This window comes from Globicephala melas, chromosome 4, assembly GCF_963455315.2.
Source record: "Globicephala melas chromosome 4, mGloMel1.2, whole genome shotgun sequence".
Classification (NCBI taxonomy): Eukaryota; Metazoa; Chordata; class Mammalia; order Artiodactyla; family Delphinidae; genus Globicephala; species Globicephala melas.
Window position 1 is genome coordinate 134,160,402 of NC_083317.1, and position 27,656 is coordinate 134,188,057.

A 27,656-nucleotide genomic window follows, 5' to 3' on the forward strand; every position below is an offset into this window, starting at 1 on the left:
CTCTATCACACCATCTTTGTGTCTCCCACAATGCCTAACACTCATTTCCATAAAGATCTGCTGATTTACTACATGGATACCTCAAAAGACTCTATGGGAAAAACAGATATATTTTAAGGGAAAAAAAAATGTTTAGATATGTCACTGTTTTAAATTGCATTTGCTTTTTATATCACTTTGATAATCTCAGTGTTTTAAGTGAATATTTAATCCATTTACAATTAAAATAAGCACTAATACAGTGGGGTTCTATAGCTCTTCCTACTATTTGTTCTCTATTTGATCCATCTATTTATTCTATGTTCCTATTTCTGTTCCTTTCTTATTGTTTGCCTTCTTTTAGATTAGAAAAGTTGTTTCCTTTCTTTATTAAATTACTTATACATCTGTTACTATTCTTTAATTTTTTTATTTTTATTGAAGTATAGTTGATTTACAATGTTGTGTTAATTTCTGCTGTACAACAAAGCGATTCAGTTATACATATATATACATTATTTTTCCATATTGTTTTCCATTATAGTTTATTACAGGATACTGAATATAGTTCTCTGTGCTATACAGGACCCTGTTGTTTATCCATTCTATATATAATAGTTTGTGTCTTCTAACCCCAAACTCCCAGTCCATCCCTCCCCTACCCCCCACCCCCACCTTGGCAACCACAAGCCTTTTCTCTATGTCTGTGAGTCTGTTTCTGTTTTGTAGATAAGTTCATTTGTGTCCTATTTTAGATCCCACATATAAGTGATATCATATGATACTTGTCTTTTTCTTTCTGACTTACTCACTTAGCATGATAATCTCTAGGTCCACTGCTGCAAATGGCATTATTTCATTCTCCTTATGGCTGAGTAATATTCCATTGTATATATGTACCACATCTTCTTTAGCCATTCCTCTGTCAGTGGACATTTAGGTTGTTTCTATGTCTTGGCTATTGTAAATAGTGCTACTATGAACATAGAGGTGCATGTAACTTTTTGAATTAAGAGTTTTGTCTGGATATATTCTCTAGCCCCTTCTACCATGTGAGGACATAGCAAGAAGGCACCAGCTATGAACCAGAAAAAGGGTCTTCCCCAGGATGCAACCATGCTGGTGCCTTGATCCTGGACTTCCAGCCACCGGGACTGTGAGAAATACATTTATGTGTTATTTTGTTACAGCTGCTCAAACAGACTAAGACATCAAACTCACCTCAAACAAGCGCAAGTCAGCAGGAACTCTGTCCCCAACAGAAAGGCAAACTGTATCACCTGGAACCAAGTCTCGTGCAAGTGTATGTTCCAATTTTCCTTCACGCACACTGTAACATGAAACAGAAACAACCACAGAGGAAGAAAGCAAGCCAGACCACTTATTTGAAGAAATTCCTTCCAGTAGGCTTGCTTGAGGGAAAATATATTGCATTATCACCACTTCTAAGGAGATAAGTCAAATACAGAAACCAAGAAAAGACTTACTCTTGTGCTCTTGATAATTAAGATGCTCAGATGAATTAAAAAAAAAAAAAAAACAAAGCACTGGAAAAGCTATCCAGTTGCTCAAATGTAAAATGCGAAAACTGTAGCAACCTTCTCAATCACCAGGGTCTGATTATACATCACTGCACCCACAACAGTGCTTGGCACATAGTCACACACAGAAAGTATCTGTTGAATAAATCCATGTCTCAAGAATCTCAAAATTAGAAGTAACAAAAGTTTTAATAGTACAACTTGCTATACTGAATAGGGCATGAATTTTTCATGTCAGATTAATGGTTTCTACCTTATGTTTAAACAAATATTGGGCCACAATGTACACTGTAATAGTCACATTTAATTTCTACTTTTAAGAGTAGAAATCCGTATCAGAAACAAGGATCATACCAATGGCATTCTGGTGGCATCAGTTTATTCAGTTCTTCAAGAGATTTTTCTGAACGATATTCCTATTAAAAAAAAAATTAAGAAAAAATATTTATAAAGAAATGCAAATATGTACATTCTTAAGAACATATACTATGTTAGACTTAACTAAATATTGACCCCAATCATTATTTTAACATTTCTCCCAATTTTTATCTTTTTCTTTACTTGCATTTATATTCCTACCCATAAAAGCTTGTCCTTTATGTTAAATATATAGTAACCAATTTTTGATAATTAAGTATTCTCAATTTTTTATATATATATATTTTTTGGGGAGGATGCTGGCACACCACGCAGTATGTGGGATCTTAGTTCCCCAACCAGGGATCGAACCCACGTCCCCTGCATTGCAAGTGCGAGTCTTAACCACTGGGCCACCAGGGAAGTCCCTCAATTTTCTATTTCAATATTCAGTGTGCAAACCTAAGGTCAAGTTACTTATAAGAAAGTGAAGAAAACTGATTAGTGTGTCCAAAAAGTAGTTTTCAGTCATTAAAAGTTAAGATCATTGAGCCTCATAATTAAGATAACTTTACTTTTAGTGTTTAATGACCAAGGAAGTCAAAGACAATTAACTGCAAACAACACTGGTGTTGAGGATTCAAGCCCAAGGCAAGGTTTGTGAAACAAATCTTCGTGGGAAGAACGTAAGTTAAACAAGGAGAGAGATGTGGCTGCCCTACCCTTTCCCATGACTGAATTACCTAGAAAGGGGAAATTCTCAGGGGCCCTAACTGTGAGGCTCCAGCCTTCCTCCAACCATACAATCACAGCTGAGAGTCAGAGACAACCTTCACCTCAGTAATGTGGGCTGTCTTGCTTCACACAACATCACTGCTATTTTTGTCTCATGTCTGCACTAAGTACACCAATCTTTTGATCTAAGGTTAAAAAGGGAGAAGAGGGCTTCCCTGGTGGCACAGTGGTTGAGGGTCCGCCTGCCGATGCAGGGGACACAGGTTCGTGCCCCGGTCCGGGAAGATCCCACATGCCGCGGAGCGGCTGGGTCCGTGAGCCGTGGCCGCTGAGCCTGCGCTCCACAACAGGAGAGGCCACAACAGTGAGAGGCCCGCGTACCTCAAAAAAAAAAAAAAAAAAAAAGGGAGAAGAAGGGGTAGGGAGAGTAGTGGGAGTGAAAGTCGGGGGGTGTTTTGAAATGACTGCAGTGCTAGCACTAATCAAAACTGCACACCTATCACAAACGTTTTCAAATAGAAAACACAAAGCTGTATATGAATAACTTAGAACTAAATCTGTCTTTACTACTTAAGCAAGAGGAACAAATGTGAGAGTAAGGTAAATCTGTAAATATAAAAATCACAAGACACCCAGGGTAATATACAGCATAAGGAACATTACAATAATTCTGTATGGGGACAGACGGTTACTAGGCTTATGGTGATCATTTCATAATGCATGCAAATATCAAATCACTGTATACTGCACCTGAAACAATACTGCATCTCAACTATACTTCAATTTTAAAAAAAAATTACAAAGACACCCCTCCCCCAATCATACCAAGGATATTAAGGAATTTGGAAGTTTTAACCAAAAATTCCATAAAAGGCTAGAAAACACTCACTACTCCTAGATCCTAATAAATGACATAGAAGCTGCCCAATCTTTACCTCCCTCTTCAGACTTCTTAGCCTTTACTCACTACAACTACAAAGATACCTCTATATCAAAATGATCCTTCAACACAAACTTGACAGCCATCTCAAATGAACACCTAAAAGTTAAATTTTAAATTTATTGTAAGGTGGCATCAATATATGACTATACGAAACAATTAGCTATTTTTATGACTGCAAGGGTGTACAATGAGGATGGGAAATTGAGATTAGAAAGGGGGGAAGGCAGATGTAAATAATAAAAAGCATTCTCCTCCTAAAACACAGGTAAAAACACATATAAATAATGAACCTATCAAATGAACCTATCATAAAGATATTTGGCAGATGGTTTCAGCCACTACATTTAAGGTGTGTAACACACTATCTTTGTGTAAAAGTCCACACTGAGTACGTTAAAATAGAAATTTTGTGGGATTTTTTCTGAGAGTAGGGGCTATTACCAAGCTACTAATGTCTTCCATACAAAGTGATAATACTGTAAGAATACTTCTGAAGCAAGCCACTCCATACATCTGTAGCATTATTAAAGATGCAAAAGGGTTCCAGTTACTGGTCCAGTGCGGCGTACCACCCACATGACCAAATGAATAGCTGTGTCCAATGAGGCTCAGCCTGGAATAACCTCTACTAAACTAACCCGCCACCTGCCCTAAGGCAACTTTTATCTGTTCTAAGCAAAAGTATTCCCTAGATACAGGATTCCTGATGGTGTACTAATGCAACTCACAAACTTGCTGCAGACAACCTGATTAAAACCGGCTTTTCTACACTGGGTGACTATAAAACAAATTACTAAATTAGAGATTACCACAGGAAAACTGGATGATGACAGGAAATACCCAAGGAATAAATCATAGATGTGGAAATAACCACAGCCACTTAACATATAGTCTTAAGATTCAAATTAACATGAATTTCAAATGCCATATTAATTTTTCCCTAAACTAGAATAATTCTTCTAGTCTTATTAACCATGCTTTAAAACTTTTAGCTAATCAAATGACACCTGCCAACACTGTTCTAAAACCTAAAGAAGTTATCAGATATTTAAATAAACATAAAACTAAGCCCATGTTTTTATTTATATCTATACTGGTCAACAGAAATCCAGACATTATCTCCACATTATTCACATTAATTTTTTAAAGGGGGTTCCTTTTCATATATCTTCTTTACTGTTCCAATGTCTATGCTGAACAGGGAGTTCAATCCAGATCAGAACATCCCTTCCATTGAGGAATGAGGAATTTGAACTCTGGCCCAATTTGTTAACTGGAAAAAATTTAAAAGCCTACTGCTGGATTTTATTTCTATTACTGTACTTTTTGCTTCCATCTGCTTCAGTTATCTTTAACATCATCAAAAAAAAACTAGATTTCTTCATGCCACTGCCTAAACCAAAGCAGTCAAGTTGGTTCCACAAACTTCCTTGCAGAGTTATTGTTTTTGAAATAATTTCAAAAACAAAGAATAAATTGTTCTGACCAACATACCCATTAACTATACATTTTAACTAACATAAACCACCTTGATTTTTTAAGCAATTAACTAAAATACCATTTTTATGTCATCAAAATAGGTTACTTACTCACCTGAACAAAGGCGACCGTAACGACGATAAGTATTGCCTAAACAAAACAAACAACCTTTTTAAATAAGACATTGTAATAACTGTTAATCATATCTTATTTTTCTGACTCTATCTGCAGCCCCAAGACACCAGACACTAAGCACAAAACATCCAGGGAAGGAATCACAACTCCGCCTTGAGGCCTGTGGGGAAAAACGGACAGGTGACAGGGACCTGCCTCCCCAGGAAGGCTTCTCAAACTCTTTGATCTCAGGATCCCTTTATGCTCTTACAAACAGAGGACCAGCTTTTGTTTATGTGACTTCCAGCTATTGATATTTACCATATTAAATACGTTTTCAATCACTCAGTTTTAATTTCTACTTATTATCTAAAAAAAAGTAAGCCCATTACATGTTAACATACAACATTTTTTATGAAAAATATTCCCCCCAAAAAATTGTGGGAAAAGTGGCAGTGTTTTCAATTTTTCTATCTTTAATGTCTGCTTTAATACAAAGCCAGATTCTCGTATCTGCTTCTGCATTCAATCTATTGATATGTTGATTAGGCTGAAGTATATGAACAAAATTCAGCCTCATTCAGATATTGTTGAAAAAGGGAGGAGTATTTTAAAAGCCTTTTCAGATGATTATGGATATTATTCTTAGCTACACCAAAATTAGACAACTGTTACTTCAAAAGTAATTTGCAATATAGAACTTAAAACTATATCAATGAACTTTTCATAATCTGTTATATTAAAATCTACTGATCTCTTTTGCATGTTTCATGGCTCTTTTGTCACCGAACATTTTGTATCATCATGCACTGGTCATTTAGAAAAGATTGATTCACTTGGTTATTCAAATCTTTCAAGTGTTGACACATTTCATAATAGTTAAAAAAAAAATCACATTCACTAAAATCACTACTGATCTTATTAGAATAAGGTCTTAAATACTGGGAAGCTGTCCAGCATAAAATAATGCATAAAATTTTTGCAAAATTCTAATTATCACTGAAAGCTTGAATTTTACCATTGGCAACAAATTCTGTCAGTTGTTTTTCTTGTAGTGATAGGCTCATGCCACTCACTTTCAAAAAAAGTATGCCAGTTATCCAAGTCTTAATAACCATAGTTTGTCTATCAGTCATTCTTTCGAGTAAAAGGCTAGTTCAGCTCAGCACACAGCCTTTCCTTGAAACAACCATCATACTTCAATGCGTACTTCCCATTTCATCACACAGAACATTAAAAAGGTATATATTTAAGGATCAAGACTTAATAAAATTAATTTTTACTGCTTTATCAAAAATACTGCTAAGAGAAACAAACAGTGAAAGAAAACAATGACTACTAGTTTGTTGCCATTATTTTGATTCAAGCCGAAGCTCTAACAGTTTTACCCGTCATCACTTTTGCGCCACTGATGCAAATGTCTATAGCAAAAAGACAATGTTTTTAGTTTTATGAAAGTAGTTTTGACCTCATATGCTCCCTTAAAAGAATCTCAGAGACTCCTGGGAGTCCACAAGCAAGAGCTGGTGAATCACAGCTCTACGTTCATTTCTACTGTGTTCTTAAGCCTAACACACTTGCTTTAATCAATGCTTATACTTACTATAAATTTTTATACTACAATGAAACAGAAGGGCAAGAAAAAAAAAAAAGATGAAAGCCAGAATAACCTAACTGGAAAGAATAAAATACAGAGTACACTGTTAAATAATACTTTTAATTTTTTAAATGTCAGGCTTCAGTTCACGATTACTCAAACGTATTCTCAATTGGAAAGTAAAATAAATATTTAACTGGAAAATTATTATAAAATATTTCATATCTGTGAAATTATCGGATTGTTAAATAATTCTAGGGTGCCAATCACAGACCCTTGAACATTACATTAGATCACTGCAACTAAAACCAGAATTTGGATTTTAACAAAAAAACCTGAAGAAGCATTAAGGCATGTCTCAATTCATTTTCTAAAATAAAAGCCAATCCTAATTTATATGATTAACAATTTTTAAAAATATATATTTTTTCTTACCACAGTGATACTGACAGCATCATCAAACTGATGCATTAAAACACTGATGACTGCAGAAGCCAGAAGCAGCATAATAAGGGGATTTTTAAACTGAAAGTGAAAAAAAAAACAGCAATTCAACAGTTTTGTATGAAAGACAGTTGTGCACCAGCACAGCAAAAGCCTAAAAAAAACAACTATCAGGGCATTATTACTTAAAACTAAGAATTTATCAATTCCTTATAGTACACATGTATTTTTAGTATACTATAAGCTGTTCTGAATTTCTACCCGGGCTAGAATAAATGGAAAATAACTTTGAAGCTAAAGGTTTACATTAAGCACTGGGTAGAACACCTAAATTATAAATTCCAAACATTCCTCAGCATTCCTATACTATAAGTATATGGGTGTAGATTACAATTCTGTGGTTGACCCACCCACCACAGGAATAACCACCCCCCACCAGGGGAGGGGCGGGGCAGCTAAGAGCAGACAGTAAGATCCTCACCACAGAAGAAGCTGAAGATTTCCCCAACACTGGTTTTCCTGACATCTAGCTAGCAGAGAGAAAAGTATCTAAAGAAACAAACCACAGCACCAACTCAATCAGGCAGCTCTTAAATGACCAAGCACCAGAGCCACCCCAAATTCTTCTAGTTGGACATCCTAGTTAAACGTCAGAGCTCTGCTGCCAGAGTGCCTTCCTCTGATGAAACGGTGCCAATCGCCGTCAAAGTTGCAAAGTAACTTTGCGAAGAATCCATCCCAGCAGAGAGCCTCAGCCCCTGGATATCATAACTGTGAAGTTAGACGCCACCACCTCCCACTCCCTTTATGGCTCCATTCCTTGGCACAGCTGTTGCAACCCTGCTTCACATCAGAATCACGTGAAGAGTTTCCAACAAATGCCCAGGTTCACACCAGAGCAATCGAATCAGAATCTCTGGGCACAGGGCCCAGGCTTCAGCATTTTTAAAGCACTCCCCAAGTGATTCTAATGCACAGAGGATTGAAAATCACTGCTCCAGCAAAATAAAAGTACAACTGCAATGTGGTTCAGGGTTGACAAACTACACACAAACTGAGCCAGAGTACCTGGGTCTGAATCCAGCTCCAATTTTGTGTGACCTTAATTTTTTAAGCCCTGGGGGTACTTCCCTACCTTGTACCAAAAACTGTGGTAAGCATTAACCAAGAATGTATATTAAATCACTGTGTAAACTACAAACCCCTCAAACATTAGCTGCTATCACCACACTTTGAGAGCAAGGCCCATGATCATTTTATTTCACCCTAAACCAGCTGTGCCGTGGTACTAAGGAAACCACCTGATAGATGGCAGGCTCCAAATGTTTGCAGAACAACAAATTCAGTGTTCTCTGCAGAGGAGTGAGGAGTGGTCCAGTGCTTTATGATTAACAACTGATATTTACTGTTAATTACTGCTTGCACTTAACTACATTACAGGCACTATTTCATTTCATTCTCACAGCAATCTCATGATGCAGGTAACTCTAGCTTTGAAACAGGATCAAGAAAGCAAAACATTAAAAATCATATTGCCTAATGATAAGTCAAATCACTGTAATTTATAAATCCAGAGTAAACTTCTGAAGTTTTACGTAATGTGGAAATGTGGTAAATGTGAGAATACAAATATACATATAAAAAATATTCCAATAAAAACAAGACAGATACAAGGTTCTTCTCTAAAAATTCAGCTTTTCTACTTTAGACAAATTCATTTAAATAAGTTAAAAATGATAAATTTTGGTTCATTAACAAGCAAGGCCCTTTAGAAAAGTTAAACGATGATATTTTTAAAAAAGAACCTGTAGCTTAGAAGGCATTAGAAAGTTTCTTCACTAAAAAGAATTTATTTGGGGCTTCCCTGGTGGCACAGTGGTTTAGAGAGTCCGCCTGCTGATGCAGGGGACACGGGTTCGTGCCCCGGTCCGGGAAGATCCCACATGCCGCGGAGTGGCTGGGCCCGTGAGCCATGGCCGCTGAGCCTGCGCGTCCAGAGCCTGTGCTCGGCAACGGGAAGAGGCCACAACAGTGATAGGCCCGCGTACCCCCCCCCAAAAAAAAGAATTTATTTGTATGGCAAACTAATCTTACTACTTGAAAACTGGCCATAGGAGTGTTTTTTTTTTTTTTTTTGGTACGCAGGCCTCTCACTGTAGTGGCCTCTTCCGGTTGCGGAGCACAGGCTCCAGACTGGCTCAGGGGCCCAGCCCCTCCGCGGCATGTGGGATCTTCCCGGACCAGGGCACGAATCCGTGTCCCCTGCATCGGCAGGCGGACTCTAAACCACTGCGCCACCAGGGAAGCCCCATAGGAGTTTTTTAGCTTTTCACTAATATACTTGTCATAAAGATAAGAAAAATCCTACAGTAAATCTTTCTGAAAAGATTAGGACATTAATAAAATATAATTAAAAATAGCTATAATCTACTGATAGCTTACTATCTCCTAAGATTATTATCCCCATTTTATAGATAAGGCTCAGAGGATAATAAAGAGCACAGAGCTAGTAAGAAATAAAGGTGGAACTTGTACCCAGGCAGTCAAATGACCTAACTTTTACTAATTTTCTAAGCTAGCCATATTACTTTTAAAAAAGTTAGCATTTCTATAATAAAAAATATTTAAGACACCTGCAAAGGAAACTACTGTTAATAGTATCACCTCCATGTAATATGTCCTTAAAGATTTGTACACTAAAATCATAGAAATTCCAATGTAACAATAAACTCTAACAAATGAAAAAATTTAGGTAAAAAACATTTTAAAAAATTATTTCCTTTCTCCATAAATAACTTCACAAAAGTAAACAACTACATTTACAAAAATACATGTAAGTTACACAGCAGGAGAAAATAAAAATATCTCACCTGAGAAATATACTTCTTCCATAGTGGCTCATCCTCACTGATATCAAACTCATTCCAGCCATGGAAAGCTCTCCGATGACTTACTTCACATTTGTTTAGACCATTCTGAAGATCAGCCTATGAGATTTTACCCATAAAAGTCACTGAGAATATTAGCAGAGAAAAAAAAAAGAAAACACAAAAAAAGTACATACGTATGATCACACTTACAGGAACTTCTATGACAGTCAAAACTAATCTATGGGGACAGAAAGCATATCAGTGGTTGCCTGGGGCCAGAGCAGTAGGAGGGATTAGCTGCAAAAAACATGTGGAAGCTTTTCGGAGTGATGAAAATTTTCTACATCTTAATTGTGGTGGTGGTTACATCTGTCAAAATGCAAACTGTACATTTAATATGAGTACACTGTATTTTATATAAATTATACCTCAATAAAAAAAATTTTAATGTAAGCAACAAGATAGAGTTTAACAAACAAAAAAATTATGATTCTCTTTGGAGAAATAGAAATAACACAAACCAGTCAGGATGTACAGAAAACAAAATACCAGTACATTTTAACTAGTTTTCTTCATTTTCACTGTTGTCTTGTTGTTTTCTAAAATTAGTTTCTCCAAAAGATCATGCATGTTTCTTGCTCTCTGAGCCTATCAAAATTCTGAGATTGGTGTTACCTTTTGTTCTTGGACTGTATATTTATTCCAAGCAGAAAATCTGTGGTTCCTAAATTACTCAAAATAATGAAGTTAACATTAACTGGTTCTTGGGACATTTTATGCCCTATGAACACCACCTACATTCTTCAGTCACTGCCCCTCGTGATTTATTATTTTAACTATCATTAAAGAATAAATTATTTGCATCTCTAAAATAATTAAGTTTCTCTGGCCAAAAGCTTTATAACAGAGTTCACTAATAGTCTTGTGACACAAATATATTTAGAGTAAGTGGTTTTAAAACAGAGTATAAATACAACTCGCCTCCCAAAAAAAACCTCAAGAAAAGGATAACCGATGTTTTTAATGCCATTGTTAAAATATGTAAATTCTGAAGGAAGAATTTTAAATATTCTTTTCCTCATGTTTCATTAGATTGTGATTTTTAAAACTAGGAAGAGATTAAATTACATAAGCAAAGTTTATTTGCAGTTCTGAACTTGCACTTAGCTTTTACATTAGAAAACACCTAAAAAAAGATAAACTCCTAACTCTACTTATGTTAGTAATTAAATTATTTTCCTAATCCAACTAATCCTCACAAAGCACAAATAGTCCCTAGCAATACTAATGATCTAGAGTTGCACTGTCCAATCAGGTAACCACTAGCCTCATGCACCTATTTAAATTTCAATGAATAAAAACTAAATTAAATTAATTTCAGTTCCTCCCCTAAACTGTCTGTACTTTAAATCCTCAACTGTCATGTTTAACTAGTGGCTACTGCACTGGACAGTGCAGAACAGAATATTTCTGTCATCACAGAAAATTCTACCAGATAGCACTTATCTATAGGGTCTAAGTGACTCATTCTACTATCCACTCCCTTCCTCCCCACCAAGCACTTACTTGGAGAATGCTTGCAACTTCACTGACTGGTAATTCACTTGCTTTTTTTGATGTCAATACAGGAATCATTGTCTCATTTTCAGCATTAGGAATTTTTTGAAAACGTGCAACCTAGGAAATAAAACCAAAGGAAAAATATTTGAATATACTAAACAATTCTAATGCGGTCTAGAATAAATGAAAATTCAAACGTTCCCAGAAACCTTTTTTCACAGTTAGAAAACAAATATTTTCAGACTAATAGTGAGTATCCAGTCCTATTAAGATAATTTTATAGTATGTGCTATTCCAGAAAGCACATTTCAAAAATTAAGTCACCAGTGCTAGCTAGAACACAAAATAATTTTCACATTAAAAAAAATGCTATTTCTACACCAGTGTAATGAGTAAAAAGTAAAACAGATGTCCTGTCTAGCAGATCCCAATGATTACATGGAGTCATAATCCTCTAAACTCATTATGTTTAACGCAAGGGACAAGGAACAGCTAAGCTTGCTCCATTTTAACTACTCCTGTTGACCAGCTCATTTCTTAACTATCCAGAAAGGACACCAGGCTACTCTACCGAAGCACCATGACAGAACATCAGAATTACAAACCCATTCTCAAACGAGGGGAAACAGAAAGCAGAGAAACCAGACAAGCAGAGGACACACAGGTGAGTGAAGGGGTTGTGAAGAAGCAGAGTGAGTCACAGAGATGATAGTAACCATGGCACCTACTTGATGCAGCTTCATAAGCAAATGTCTACAGAAAAGTGTTTAACACATTTCTAGAAATAAATCCCCAATCCAGACTTGAATCTTTATAGACAAGAAGTTTTGAAAAAGTATGAGAAAGGGAGAAAAAGCTCCACACTGAAACTTTAGAGAAGAAAACATTTCAGCTGCCACACATGCACTGATTTAAACAATACTGAAAGTGAAGTGATCATCTTATTGCCAAGATACAAATCTTTAAGCTTTCAGGTGAAATGTTTTCAACCTTGGATAATCAACATATTTAGGATAAAATATTTCCCTAAAAATTGTTTTTGAGACAGCACTTCTTTAAGACAACAAATAAGGTCAAAAAAATAATAATTTAAGTTTCTATTATTATTAAATTATTATTATAGAGACCTGTATCCATTTAAAAAAAAAAACTTTGTACTTACTCCAAAAAAAACAGTAAATAGCTATGGAAAAAAAAAAAATGTTTCCCAATGCATCCAAGTTCTGGAACAATCATATACACATTTTCTAATCTCATCTATTACAAAGGCATTGTTAAATATTTAAGTATTTTAAAGAAAAGAGCATAAAGTATTTTTCTTTTAATGAGAAGATACTAGTGACCAAAAATTCTGAGGAAATTGGAAACAGATTACCTTTCTTGACATGGTTATTTTATCTTCTGAAATCATTAAGAAGGATCAAATATGTTTACACTGCCTGCAGTGACAATGAGATTAAGAAAATCTTTTATTTCTAAGATTCACGTACATTAATTTCTTCATATATAGTATGAGGATAGTGCCTAAAGTTGTTTGAGGATTACATCCATTAATACATAATTTGACCCACTAGTAATAAACACTGAAATAGCTATTTTCTCCCAAAACTATTTAATATTTATACGCACATACTCAATAATATAATGAGCTCAATAAATTATTAAGGCTAGTAATTCTTCTATTAGACATACTTCTATTAAACATATCATTAATATATTGGAAACTGCCACCTCCAGTTCAAGAGCCTTACTAATAAAAGTCTTTTTTAAAAGTTACCCTTTGGTAGTTGGTATATAAATAGAGTCTATGTTGGAACACACTTTACATAAAATCCCTCAGGAGCATTAACATGGGCCCAAAAGAGCTCAAAAATCTCAACAGAAGGAAGTGAGACTATATTTCATTTAATAAAGGATAAGATAACTCTCTACATATATGAAGGGCAAGAGGGCAACCCCAAACCCAAAGGGTTAGTTTACAGCAGACCAACTTCAGGACTTAGAATGAAGAGTGCCAGATGCTGTGGGTGGTGGCAGAGGCTGGATGGCCAGCCATGATAAGGACCGGTTTCCACAACAGAGGGAGGCCACAGCCCAGTAAATTCTTGGCCAAAAGCAGTGATGTTAACTGTATTTATGCTTACTAGCCTCTATATCAACTTAAAATTATGAAATCATTAAATTTTAATCCTATTTTCTTTTTAAGCAAATGTTACAGAAATTTACCAACTCAGATGGGTCGTTAGTTATATAAATCATAAGAATATTTTAATTTGTTCATTCATTTACTCTTTTAACAAACACCTGCCATTTCTTGAGAATCTGACTCTGTGCTAGGCCCTTAGAATTTAACAGAGAGCAAAATAAGGAGTGCAACTGGAGGGAAACAGAAGACAGGTATTAACAAAGAATAGCAAAAATGAATGGAAACTGATATGATCACTACTATGAAGGAGTCCACGGCTAAGGGCGCTTGCAATCAGAGACTACAATCAGGACAGGAAAGGTCTGATGAGGAAGTGATGCTTATGGAAGTGAGAGGCAAGAAGCTGCCTGAGGGAGGGGATGGAAGAACAGAAGGAACTGAACGTGTGAGGAAAGGGGAGCACGGCGAGAGTGAAGCACTAAAGATGGCCAACATTCATCCACTCACTCACTCAGTCCTTTGACACGTAATCGATGCTTATTATTCTTGGTACTGGGGACACAAAAGTGACCAAACAGGTAAGAACTCTATCCTCATGGAGCTACATACCAATAGGAAGCAAAAGACCATAAATAATACATGATAAATGTTCTAGAAAACAATTAAGAAAAGAAGGATAAGCAAAGGAGGAGTTACTTCATTTTATATGGTGGGGGCTGGTGGGCACCACAAGGAAGACCTCTCCAGTAAGGTGACATTTGGGCAGAGACCTGAAAGAAGCAAGGGAACCAGCTATTAGACATCTAGGTAGAAATGTCCAGGAGGAAGGTGGGTACATGTGCACCTAGGAGAGGTCCAGGCTGAAGCAAGCACATGTCATCAATGAGCATATAAATGGTATTAAATCTGAGGATAAACATACACACCAGCACAGAAGAAAGGGAAGAGGCCTGCAGGCTGACCCTAGGGCATCCTCCCAACAGACAGAAATCCAAGATGAGCAGTGACCAAGAGAAAAGACCAAGAAGGAGCAACCAGTGAGGTAAAAGGAGAACCAAGACAGAAGCAAGTATTTCAAGGACAGTGTAATGGGCTGGGCCAAATGTTACTGAAAAATTAAGATAAGAACTGAGAACTGACCACAGGACTTGGTGACAAGGAGATAAATAAATGAGCTCAGTGTAGTATAGTGGGACCCAAAAATCAGGAGTGGGTTCAGCAGAAACAGCAGGAGAGAAGTTAAGAGACAGCCAAGTATAAGTAATTCCCATTCTGATGCAAAAGAGGAGCGGGGAAATGGGATCATAGACAGAATGAAATGTAGGGTCAAGAGTTGGGTTTTTTTTTTAAGATAGAAGAAATAACATCATGTTTGTATGTTGATTAGAATGATAACTAACAACACAGAAGAGAGACAGGACAACTGATAAAGCGATGTTCTGGACTAAATGAGAGGGGTGGAATCTGGCCAATTTCGAATAGGGCTGGCCTTAGATAACAGTTCATTCAGTTACAGATGGGAAGGCAGAGTAACACAAGTAGGATGCAGGCACGTTGGTAGCTATGGTGGAGGGAGCATATTGAAACACTCCTCTGAGAAATATCTGGATTGAAGAAATCAAGACAACATACAAAGCAAAAACAGGCTAAAGAAGTGGGTGGGGATCCTACAGGGTCCTATGGGCCATACTGTAGAATTTCTATATTGATCTTAAGAGCAAAAGGAAGACTCTGAACTGTGGTATGAAAAATAATAATAATAAATAAAGGCCACAAGTTGGAAAATAAAAGGAGTGGAGAGTAAAACTGGTGAGAATATGACCAGTCTGGAACCTATTACATAAGTCTAAACAACAGCCTAATGTAGCTTGGACAGGGTGATGAGGTGCAGAAATAGTAGAAGTAGAGGTAAAAATGACAGGACATGATGATGAACTAGATTTCTAGCTTGTCTTATATGCTAAATAGTAACACTATTCACCCTGGTAAAGAATACTTGGAGACTCTTTTCAACAAATGGTGCTGGGACAACTGGATAACCACACAAAAAAGATTAAAGCTATACCCCTCCCTCACACCATATAATTTATATATATTAATTCAAAATGGATCAAAAACCTAAATGTAAGAGCTGAAACTATAAAACTCTTAGAAGACATGGGCTTAAATCTTTTTGACCATGGCATCCTAGACATAATGCCAAAAGTACAGGAAACAAAAGAAAAAGATTGCACATCATCAAAATTTTAAAATTTTGTGCTGCAAAGGACACCATGAAGAAAGTTAAAAAGATAACCCACGGAATGGGAAAAAAATATCTGCAAGTCATTTATCTGATAAGGGGCTTATATCTACAATATATAAACTCCTACAATTCAACAAGAAAAAAGGACCAATAACCCAATTAAAAATGAGTAAAAGATTTGAACATACATTCCTACAAAGAAGATATACAAATGAGCAATAAGCACAAGAGAAGCTCCTCAACATCATTAGTCATGAGGCAAATACATATTAGAACCACAATGAGATAATACCTCACACCCACTAGGATAGCTAAACTTAAAAAGAACGCCAATAAGACGTGTTGGAGAGAATGCAGAGAAACTGGAACGCTCATATGCTGTTGGTGAACTGTTAAAAGGTGCAACCACTATGGAAAAGTTTGGCAGCTATTACGTATTATTGTGCTATTATGCAAATATTTCAGCTTAAAAACAATCTTTGAGTGATTTAGTAATGCTTCAATTTTGAGACTTATAAAGTACAAGTAAGTTCACAGAAGTTGAAGGTAACCATCTTAACCACCTGAAATAAACCATTTTAAGAGATAATATGTCTTCCACATGTTATTTAGAAGTTCACTGTCTACAGATTCAGGTTTCAGGGAAAACTTCCCTGAGCTAAGCCATGAAGAACGGACGGCAGAGAATAGCTAAGATATGCCAAGGAAGTATTCCAAACAAGAGATGAACACTACTAAAAGTCACAGCAATAGAAATTTAATTTGTATGTAAGTAAGCCAATCTGGCTAAAATGAAAGAATTGTTTTATTATGTACCTCTACCTCTACTAAATGAGTCAGATCTACTCAAGACAGTAAGACAAGCTATAAGTCTTTAATTGGATGCATTTAAAAACTGCAGAAACTTTCAGATCTTTAGGATGTTATAATTCAGTCAAATATGGGTCCTATATACATAGGCCCCATAACAGACCTACTGAACGTATATTTCCATTTTACCAGGATTCCCAGGTGTTTCACTCATATTTTTGAGTCTAAGCACCGTTATCCATCAGTTTCCAATTCTCATACAAATCAGAATTATATGGGGGTTGCTACAGACTTGAACTGTGTTCCTCTCTATTCATAAGTTGAAATCCTAACCCCCCAATGTAATGGTATTCAGACATGGGGCCTAAGGGAGGTAATTAGGTTATAAGGGTGGAACCCTCATGATAGGACCAGGGCCCTTAAAACAAACACCAGAGAGAGCCTGCATGTGCATGAGCGGGGCAGGCAGGCAGGCTCTCCCCCCACCCCCACCCTGCCCCGCTCCCATCATGTGAGGACATAACAAAAAGATGACCAGCTGCAAGCCAGGAGAGGACCCTCACCAGCACCCTGATCTTCGACTCCCCAGGCTCCAGAACAATGAGCAATAAATGTCTGTTGTTTAAGCCACCCAGTCTATGATAGCAGTCAGAGCAGACTAAGACAGGGGTCTTCTGTTTCTGTTTTAATCCAAGTGTCCAGGCCCCATCCTATACAGTGTGAATTATTAGGTCTTAGGGTGAAGCCAAGACATTTATTTTTAAAAGCTCCCCAGGGCAGGTCTAATGTGCAGCCAATGTTGATAATCACTGGCCTAGAGAATGGGGCTGAAAGGCACAGTTAGATTAAATATGAACATTATAATATTTTATTTTTAAAAGGTAAATACTTTCTAAAATGAGCTACCACCAGAAGTTTATACACTCTCCCTGGGGAAAAATTAATTTTACAAATTCTGTTACTTCATTCAGCACATGAGCAGAAATCTGATTTTTAAAAGAAAGTCAGCAAAGGTAGCCCAAATTACCCAAAAGAAGTCAAGCCATGGGGGAAAACTGAAAATACTTCATCCCTGCAAAGTTGGGGAGTTATTAAACAGAGTTATTAAAAGTTTTCAGGTCAACTCTTTGGCAGTAAGTTTTCCAAGTTTCACTTGCAAGTAATCAGAAAGACCTCTAATGCCCAAGAAAACCAAGTCTGCCAGGCAGTGAACTTGAACGAACCAGGCACCTCTCCACAGTTTAGTAACTATAGCATGGGAAAGCAGGGCTATCCTGGGAACTCTAAAGGCCAAACCATACAATGCTATTATAAAAATGTGAAGAAGGCATACACAGGCAGAAGAAAACAACAGTGACAAAGCAGTTCCAACAACACTGAGGACAGCAGTTCCAAGAACTGCAGGTTCACAGTGATTTACAGAAATCAAGTAGACCTGCTCAATTGCTTGTTGATTAAAGCTAAAAGTGAATGACACTAAACAATCTCACCTAGATGTGGTTGTAATTACTAACACAGAGAAGCTTACGTGCATAAAACACACTCCAGGTAGAAGGGAGAATTCGCACTTTTGGTACAAGCAAGTCATAATTGTAAGAAAGGCCCATGACACTATCATTAGAAATACTAGTGAATTTTGGTCCCAAAGGTATTGACCAAATGACTCCTAGTTTCTTTAACTGACCTTCTGGTTGAGAACAAGGCAGCCAGTATTTTTCTGTAACCCTGTGTAAGTGTTTATATCCACACCACACCACACTCAGCAGGCGGGAGGGCGGGGGTGGGAGGGGGATAACAGTAGAGTACAGCAGGTATCAAACCAAACATCCCCTTCAGAATGGGAAGACAGGACAAGGTCCCATGCCCACTCCAACTTCAAACAATAGTTTTGTTTTTATGTATTCTATGTTTTAGCTTTGGGGGAAAAATAGTATTTAAACAAAGAGTTTTACAGCTTTAAAGGGGGGGGTGTTGGGGGAGGGGGTGAAACACTCTAGTATAGTGATTTTTCAAACTTACTAGTTTCAGGTCAACTCTTGACAATAAAAATTTTCCAAGGTTCACTTGCAAGTAAACAGAAAGACACTAGTAATCAGAGAGATTACTAGTGAACCTCAGAATCACCTGGAGGGCTTGTTAAAACACAGGTGACTGGGCCCCAGCCTGAGTTTCTGAATCAGCTGGTCTTGGGTAGGTCCAGAAATTACATTTCTAACAAGTTCTCAGGGAATGTTGATGATGCTGGTCCAGGGACCACTGCTCTGGTCAAGGTCAGACTTGACTAGATCCCAATTTATAATCCCAATTCTATGTCTTGCCATCTCTGTGTCCCAGAACAAGTTACTAACTTCTCTGTGTCTTTTTTTCTCAGTGGGAAATTGAAATATTACCTATTTTCATTTCAACAAGAGCTAAAAGAAACACCATTTATAGAAGTGTGTAGCATGGTGCCTAGCATGTGGTTCCCTTCCCCTAAGGTTAACACTAGTGATATAACATTTATGCATCTGTCTCGCCCCCACTCTAGATCTTCACATGAGTATGACATGGTTTTTGTCATCTTGGTACCCTCTGCGAAGCTCTTAACAATATCCAGCATCAGAAGTACTATTTGAAAAAAAGGAAATACTGTGATTTTTCTTAATGGACAATTACACAGCAATAGAATAGTATTATCCTGAGACATACCTATGCCTCTTAAACGATGTTTCACTGAAAATACAAAAAGGTGACAGGACTGATCAGAAAGAGTATGTAATCATCCACAAATTTAGACTACTTTCTTCTACAAGGACTAGGCAAGTCCATGTATTTCACCTTTGAAAGTGTTGAGATCAAGGTTTCCAATTGCCAGACACTGTATTTTATTGGCAAATGTAGCAGCCATGAAAGCAGGAAAAGTCAGCCTGTCCCTGATGAAGCTCTCCAAGGATCAGACTGCTGGCATGGAGCAGAGCAGAAGCTGGCAAGTGTCTCCTTGTGGGCAAGTCTTATTAATAAGTGAGGTGTTTATCAAGAATACAGGTTCTAGAAGTATTCTTGGCAAAAAAATTAAAGCTGCACCGTGACCAGTGGTAACTAGGTCTAGAACAATGGTTCTCAACCCCAACTGTATGTTAAAATCACCTGGGGAGCTTTTAAAAATTTCTACAACAGCCAGAACTCCAGACCAATTAAATAAGAATCCACAGGAATGGTCCCAAGGATGGGTGGGTACCAGGTATAGTTCTTTTTTAAAAAACTCCTGAAGTGATAACATACAGTCAGTGCTCTTATTAACCCATCCATCAATTTACAAGAAATACAGGAGATAAAGAAGCACATTAAATAACCTCAAAAGAATGTACTCAGCAAATTCCAGGCTGTGGGAAATTCTACGGAACAAACAACCTGATTTTGTAAACAAACTACAAGGAAAAGAAAAGAAGGAACATTTTTAGACTAAGAGATATTTAAGAGATATTTACGGCCCAATTACGGCGTGTGGGCTGTATTTCAATCTTGATTCGAATAAATAAACTTGGGGGAAAAAAATCAATCTGAGATTACAGTTGCATTTAACTGTTTTATCTCTTTCCTTAAATCTGGAACAGTTCCTCACTCGTTTTGTCTTTCATGACCTTGACACTTTGGAAAAGTACAAGCAGGGAGTACTATAGTGATATCCTACAAACTACAACTTGGGTTTGATTTTTCTAAATGGATGCAAGTGATGCATTTTGGGGGAAAGGGAAACACCACAGAAGTAATGTTGTATCCTCCTCAAAACATCATTATCAAGAAGCATATGATGTTTATGAGAAATGGAATACTGTCTGCCATATCAGTAAACAAAGGATTTCACAGTCATCATTGATTGTAGCCACCAACCTACGGTGAGCTGGTGAGCCCTGAGGAAACTCCGGAAATGGAAGCACAGGATACTGGCCCCAGATAGCTGAGGTACGTATCAAAGGAATGATTTCAGTGTGCCCAGACTCTTACATTTTCCCATACAAAGAAAGGCGCTAAATTCCTTAATTTGGGATATCTGGTTTTCTTTAATTAATAATAATCTTTTGATGTTCAGAATACCTGCCCTTTGTTGCAAAACTCCTATATATCCTGGATCCCCCCTCTGCCTCCTCGGAGCAGTTCTCTAAGGGTTACTTGAGATGCTGCCTCCCAGGCTTGAAGTCCTAAAAATTCCCACTGAATAAAACATAACTCTCAACTTTTAGGTTGTGAATAATTTTTAGTTGACATTTATTATAGATTTGTCTCCCCAGAATTCGTATGTTGAAGCCCTAACCCCGACGATGTAACTATATTTGAGACAGGGCCTTTAAGGAGGTAATTAAGGTTAAATAAAGTGGTAAGAGTGGGGCCCTAATCCAAGAGGACTGGTGTCTTTGTAAGAAAAGGAAGACCAGAAGCAGGCACACACAGAGGAAGGGCCACACGAGGTGAGAAGGCAGCTGCCTGCCGCCAGGAGGCCTCACCAGAAACTAAGCCTGCCAACACCTTGATTTTAGACCTCCAGTCTCCAGAACTGTGAGAAAATGAATTTCTGTTAAGCCACCTAGTCTGTGGTATTTTTGAGTACTTCCTAACTTTCTGGCACCAAAAGATATTCAAGCTTATCTCTGCATCTTCCTTGCCCCTACATTAGAATCAGCCCCTTCTCCAGGGAGCCTTAGTTCCTTTCATTGACAAACATTATTCGGAAGTGTCATGGCTTTAAGGCCTTCACCACAGGCTGAGTTAAGGAATATATACATATATGCACAAACACATATCTATATCTATTTTTATATTTATCTGTAAATATGTTAAAAACCATGAGTCCATACTGAAGCTGCCAATGCCAATCTAACTCTACAGAAGTTCATTACAGCATTTTCCCTTTACTTATCTGGAACACTTTTCTCTTACAGTGAAAAACCTGACTTTCATTATCACCATTATATATATTTATTTGCTCTAATCTAGAATACACAGAGTAGTTTTGGAGTTCTAACCATATCACTGTAAAAAAAAATCTAACTCGAGTACAGTATTTGTGTACAGTTCTGTCTTTAGTCTCAAGTTTGTTTATAGTTCTTTTGTCAACAGCCTTATATAGTCAAAACCCTGTATTCCTAAATTACTTAGGTTAGTTCTTCCCATGCCCACCCTTCAGTGTGGTTATGTTATTCATTTGAAATATAGTTAGGTTCATTTGTTTCTGTTTGTATTATTCCATTTGGGATTTGGGGCATATTTTTTCCCATCCTCTCCCCCATCCTTGTTAATCGTGTTTATTTGAGTATATAAAACATTAATTTAGTTCTAACAGTTAAAACTACTCAAAATAGGTAAAATCAGAGAAGTGTCAAGCCCTCTTCATCCTTTCAATCTCTCTGTACCCCACCCTCTTTATATAACCAATCTTGTTTCTAGTTTAACTTTCCTATGTTTCCTTCTGTTCAAATGAGCATATGTGTGTTTATTTTCTGATTTCCTCTTCTTTTGCTTAGAGTAACATAACCTATATAGATATTCTCTTTTTCACTTAACAGTATATCCTGGAGATCAATTTATCAGTCAGAGTTCAGTTCAGGTATCTTCCTCATTCTTCCTATAGCTGCATGCCACTGTTTTATACACACACACACACACACACACACACACACTCTCTCCCTCTCTCTCTCTCTCTCTCTCTCTCTCTCTCTTTCTCTCTCTCTCTCTCCATACACCATAGTTTATTCAGCCACTCTCCTACAAAGGAGATTGCACACAATGACCCATAAATAACCCTGCATATGGAATTTCATATCTGGAGTTGTACCTTCAGGGAAAATTCCTACAGTTGAAACTGATAGCTCAAAAGGCAAATGCATATGTAGGGCTTTGTTGCATATTGCCAAATTCTCAAAAAAAGTTGTACCAGTTTGCCTTATCGGGAATGTATAATATGTGTCTGTTTCCTCATACCCCTGCCAACAGGATGGACGGTTATACTTTAATTTTTGTCAATCTGACAGCTAAAACATGGTATCTCAGTGCACTTAAATTTGCATTTCTCTAATTATGAATTTAAAAACATTTCATATGTTAGGGGCCATTTTCATATGCTGGGGCGGGTGATTATCCTTAATGTATTTTGATCATTTTTCTATCAGGTTACTGTAGTAGATTCTCTCAAATTTTATATATATATATTCTCTCAAATTTTAAGAGTTATTTATATATTAGAGATCTTAGCCCTTTATCTTGATATATTGCAGATATTTTCTTCTAATCTATCAGCTGTCTTCACTATATGTTTTTTGCCATGCAAAAAAAAATTTCATTTTAATGTAATAAAATTTATGAATCCTGTCTCTTACTTTCTTTGTATTTTGAGTCATTCTTGAAGACTCAATATTAAGAACATATTTTAAGAGCTAAAATGCCCAGTTCCATGAACTATCTGGTACTCAATAACTAAGGGTATAATGACTAAATATTACACGAGGTAGAACTTAGAAAGTAACTGCCAAACTTAACAATACAGAATCTTTAAAGAAAAAAAAAAAAAAACAGTATGTCTTGGTCATAATCACAAAATTCAATGATCTACCTCACACAATATACAAATATTAGATCAAAATGGAGCAGCTACCTAAATGTAAGTACTAAAAGCCATAAAACTCTCAGAAAAAAAAAGAGGATCAATCTTCATGACCTTGGATTCTTGACAATGGACTCTTAAATAAGACACCAAAAGCACAAGTAACAAAAAGAGAAAAAATAGATAGACTGGACTTCATCAAATTTTAAAACTTTTGTGTATCAAGACATTATCAAAAAAATGAAAAGACAACCTACAGAATAGGGGAAGTTATTATAGATTATTTATCAATAAGGGTTTAATATCCAGAATATATAAAGAACTCCTAAAACTAAACAACAAAAATACAAAAAACCCCATTAGAAAATGGTCAAAGGACCTGAATAGACATTTCTCCATTTGTGTATGTATAAATGGCCAATAAGCACATGAAAAGATGTTCAACATCATTAGTCATAATGGAATGCAAATCAAAATCATAATGACATACTACTTCATATATACTATGATGGCCAGAATTTTTTCCTTAATTAAAAAAAAAAAGGAAAATGAGAAGTGCTGGTGAGGATGCAGAGAAACTGAAACTCTTGTTTATTGCTGATGGGACTGGAAAATGGTGCAGTTACTGTGCAAAACAGTTTGATGGTTCCTCAAAAAGCTAAACATAGAAAAATCATATGACCCAGCATTCCTACTCTCAGGTATAAACCCAATATATAATTAAAAACAGAGCCTCAGATATTTGTAGACCAATGTCTAACGCAATATTATTCACAACAGCCAAAAGGTGGAAACAACCCAAGTATCCATCCACAGATAAACAGATAAACAAAATGAGGTATATACATACAATGGATTACTATTCAGCCACAAAAAGAAATGAACTTCTGATACATATACAACATGGATAAACCTTGAAAATATGCTAAGTGAAATAAGTCAGAAACAAAAGTACAAATACTGTATGAGTCCACTTACGTGAAATATCTAGAATAGGCAAATTCATAGAGGCAGGAAGTAGATTAGTGGTAACCAGGTAACAGCGGTAAAGAACAGGATCACTGACCCTTTTCAAGTTTACCTATATTAGCCATATTACCTCCAACTTAAAAAAAACCTCCAAAATGTACACTTCTTTGAACAAAAGTGCTTCTTAAAAGTGCTTTATAACGCGTATTTGTAGCTTTTTTCCTACAACAATGCCGTTAAAAAAAAAAATCAAATCAATCTTACAGATTCTCCTGCCAACTTTCATCCATCTGATCCCAAGTTTTAGTAGACTTTTTTATAAGTGTCCAAGTAAAATAAGTGTTTCATTTTAATTTTCAGCACACAGAACTTTTTTTTTCTTTAGTATCTTTAGTATTTGGCATAATCATAATACAAATAAACAACAATGAATATGTTGTACTATTCTATATAACAAAGTTATCCTGTTGTAGGAGAGAGACTATAGAAATAATTCACTGTTTATAAGTTCAAACTGGGTTCAATATACACAGAAATATTTTTCTGGCCCTGTCTATTTAATAATCAAAAATTTTTGCCTTCAAAACTATGTGGTATAAAAGCAACTATACTCCAATAAAAATTAATTTAAAAAAATTAAAAGGAACGTGAATTCAAGGAAAAAAACCAACTATGTGGTATATACAGATTTTAGATAGCAAAAGGGAAGTGAGAAGACTCAAGCTTTTGTCTTGCTACTGAGAACTAATTCACCTTAGAGCCATATACTCGCCTGTTTCCATCTCAGTTATCTAATTCTCAGACCCTTCTCAAAAAAGAAGCAAAAAGGAAAAAACAAAAAACAGGATAAAGGATTCAAAGCTCTTTCAGAAGGTGTAGGTAGATACACTCCCCTTTCCACTGCTTTTTCACCACTTAGGTAGGCTATTTAGTTCTCTTAAGATTTAACATTGGATCATTATTTTAAAAAATATTTTTCATATTCATAATAAAAATTTCAGCAGTAAAATAATGCATGCACGCCTTATAAATATGCAGTTGTTTCCCACGCCATAAAAGTTCTGTTGTTTTTTAACATCTTTATTGGAGCATAATTGGTTTACAGTGTTGTCTTAGTTTCTGCTGTATAACAAAGTGAATCAGCTATATGCATATGTATATCCCCATATCCCCTCCATCTTGCGTCTCCCTCCCACCCTCCTTATCCCACCCTTCTAGGTGGTCGCAAAGCACTGAGCTGCTCTCCCTGTCAGCACACAGAACTCTTTAAGCAAGATTCAGAAATAGACTCTGGCATTCATTCCCAGCTGTTGTCTGTTGAATACTGTTGTAAACCATCTGTAATCCAACAGAGACTAAAGTCTTACATAAAATGAACCAATCCAAAAAAAGAGCTCACATTTTTAATATGCTGTCTCAAAGAAAAAAAAAAAAAGCCCTCTTACCTAGTTAGGTTTTTTTGGTTTTGTAAAATCCACTACTCAATACTTTGCTTCTGCTAACCACGACAGTAGCTGCTTCCAAGGACACAATTAGGGGAATGAATTCCTAATCAGTACACGCTAACAAAAGCCATGTTTTGAAAAACCAATCCCCAACATGAACGAGAAGAGCAGGCAAGAAAACACCACTTTTGTATATGGATAATAAAAAGATAAAGAAAACTGGGGGATCAAGTTACACAGAAAAGCTAAGACATCATAGATTCAGTCTCCCACTTCATTAGCCAGACAACTTGATTTCTTTCTTTGTTTTTACATCTTTATTTACAATGGTGTGCTAGTTTCTGCTTCATAACAAAGTGAATCAGTCACACACACACATATGTTCCCATATCCCTTCCCCCTCGCGTCTCCCTCCTATCCCACCCCTCTAGGTGGTCACAAAGCACCGAGCTGATCTCCCCGTGCTATGCGGCTGCTTCCCACTAGCTATCTATTTTACGTTTGGTAGCAGACAACTTGATTTCTGCACTGGTATCAGCTATTTCTTTTCCAAGCCAAAAGAAACTGGTACTGCAGTAATGCACAGTAGTTTTGAAAAGCAAAATAATAATAATAATACAAGCTAAGTTTTGACTAACTCCATTGAACAATCACATTCTAAGCCCAACCCCCAAGGAAATCATAGTTCCTACCTCACTTTAAACACTCACAACCCATGAGTATCTCTAAAAGGAATGTTACCCAATAGGAGACCATAAGAATCCTATTAGCACAATTTAGTTTGCTTTACATGTCCTAATAATGCTGCCTAACAGAGGATACAAGAATGGTGTATCCTCTATTATTAGTAACATATATAACTGATACATTTAGTGACAACTGAATTTGGACTGACTCAGAAAGCCTCAGAGATGGCTAAATAAAAAGTCCAAACCCACATGTCTGTAAGTGGCCCACCTAGGCCAAGAAGTCTACCACTTAGTCCCCCTGCCTGAAATGCCTGCAGCATATCTCTACAGACAAGAGGAACCAGGTCCAGCCTGCATGCTTGACACCCCACTAAGCTTCAGACCCCATTCATTCCATGAGACTTTTTGTGAAAACTCCTCATAACACTGAACTAAATTACTCACCCCCTAGTATCCTACAGCTCCTCCAAATGTCTTTATCCCTCCACTACAATGTAAATTCAATGGCTTCAAGAACTGCAGGCCACACAAACCAGTGTTGGCCATGCCTGGCACATACCTGGTTCTCAGTAACTGTTAAAAGGATAAATGAAAAATTAACAGACTTCTTTCCTAACCATTTCAACTAACACTATGCCCCTAAACAAAAACTGGACACTCCTGTAATTAAGAATTAATTAATCCCTTTAAGTTCATACTTAAACTTTCTCTTTCCTGATCTATACTGGGGGGAAACCCTCTTGTCATCCAAAGTAACTAATGAGTCAAAGAAAGATTAAGTGATCTAACTGCTTTCACTAAAATGTCAATGCTCTATTTGCTCCGTATTATAAATAGCTGCAGAATATTCAGATGGTTTTTACATTTGTTTATGAAAAACTGAGCTTCCTTCTATTGAAATTCATGTTCCCATGCTAAAAATATGCCCTGGAGAAGAAAGGTGAAAAATAAAAGAAGAATCAAAATCCTCTTAAGTTCCTCAGCATCTCCTTGCATAAACCTTTTATAACTTCATCAGTAACTCACATGTATGTTTTTAATTCCTTGCTTCAATTTTCAATTCTTTTATTAAGGTATAATCAAAGACACTCCAAAATGATACCACTGAACCCAAAGTGGCAGAAAGTAACTTCAAAAAGTAATTTGAATGAATTTTTAG

General features: G+C 36.6%; 1 protein-coding gene across 2 annotated transcripts in view; it reads right to left on the reverse strand.

Moving 5' to 3' along the window:
* ATP2C1 (ATPase secretory pathway Ca2+ transporting 1) overlaps positions 1-27,656 on the reverse strand; it is a 118,181-nt gene that overhangs the window by 53,613 nt on the left and 36,912 nt on the right. For both annotated transcript variants that reach the window (XM_060298613.2, XM_060298615.1), the window contains 6 exons: positions 11,626-11,736; positions 10,060-10,176; positions 7,181-7,270; positions 5,149-5,184; positions 1,875-1,936; positions 1,201-1,309 (listed from right to left, as the gene is read on the reverse strand). In XM_060298613.2, coding sequence (XP_060154596.1) covers positions 1,201-1,309; positions 1,875-1,936; positions 5,149-5,184; positions 7,181-7,270; positions 10,060-10,176; positions 11,626-11,736 — 525 coding nt within the window. The remainder of the gene's footprint in view (positions 1-1,200; positions 1,310-1,874; positions 1,937-5,148; positions 5,185-7,180; positions 7,271-10,059; positions 10,177-11,625; positions 11,737-27,656) is intronic.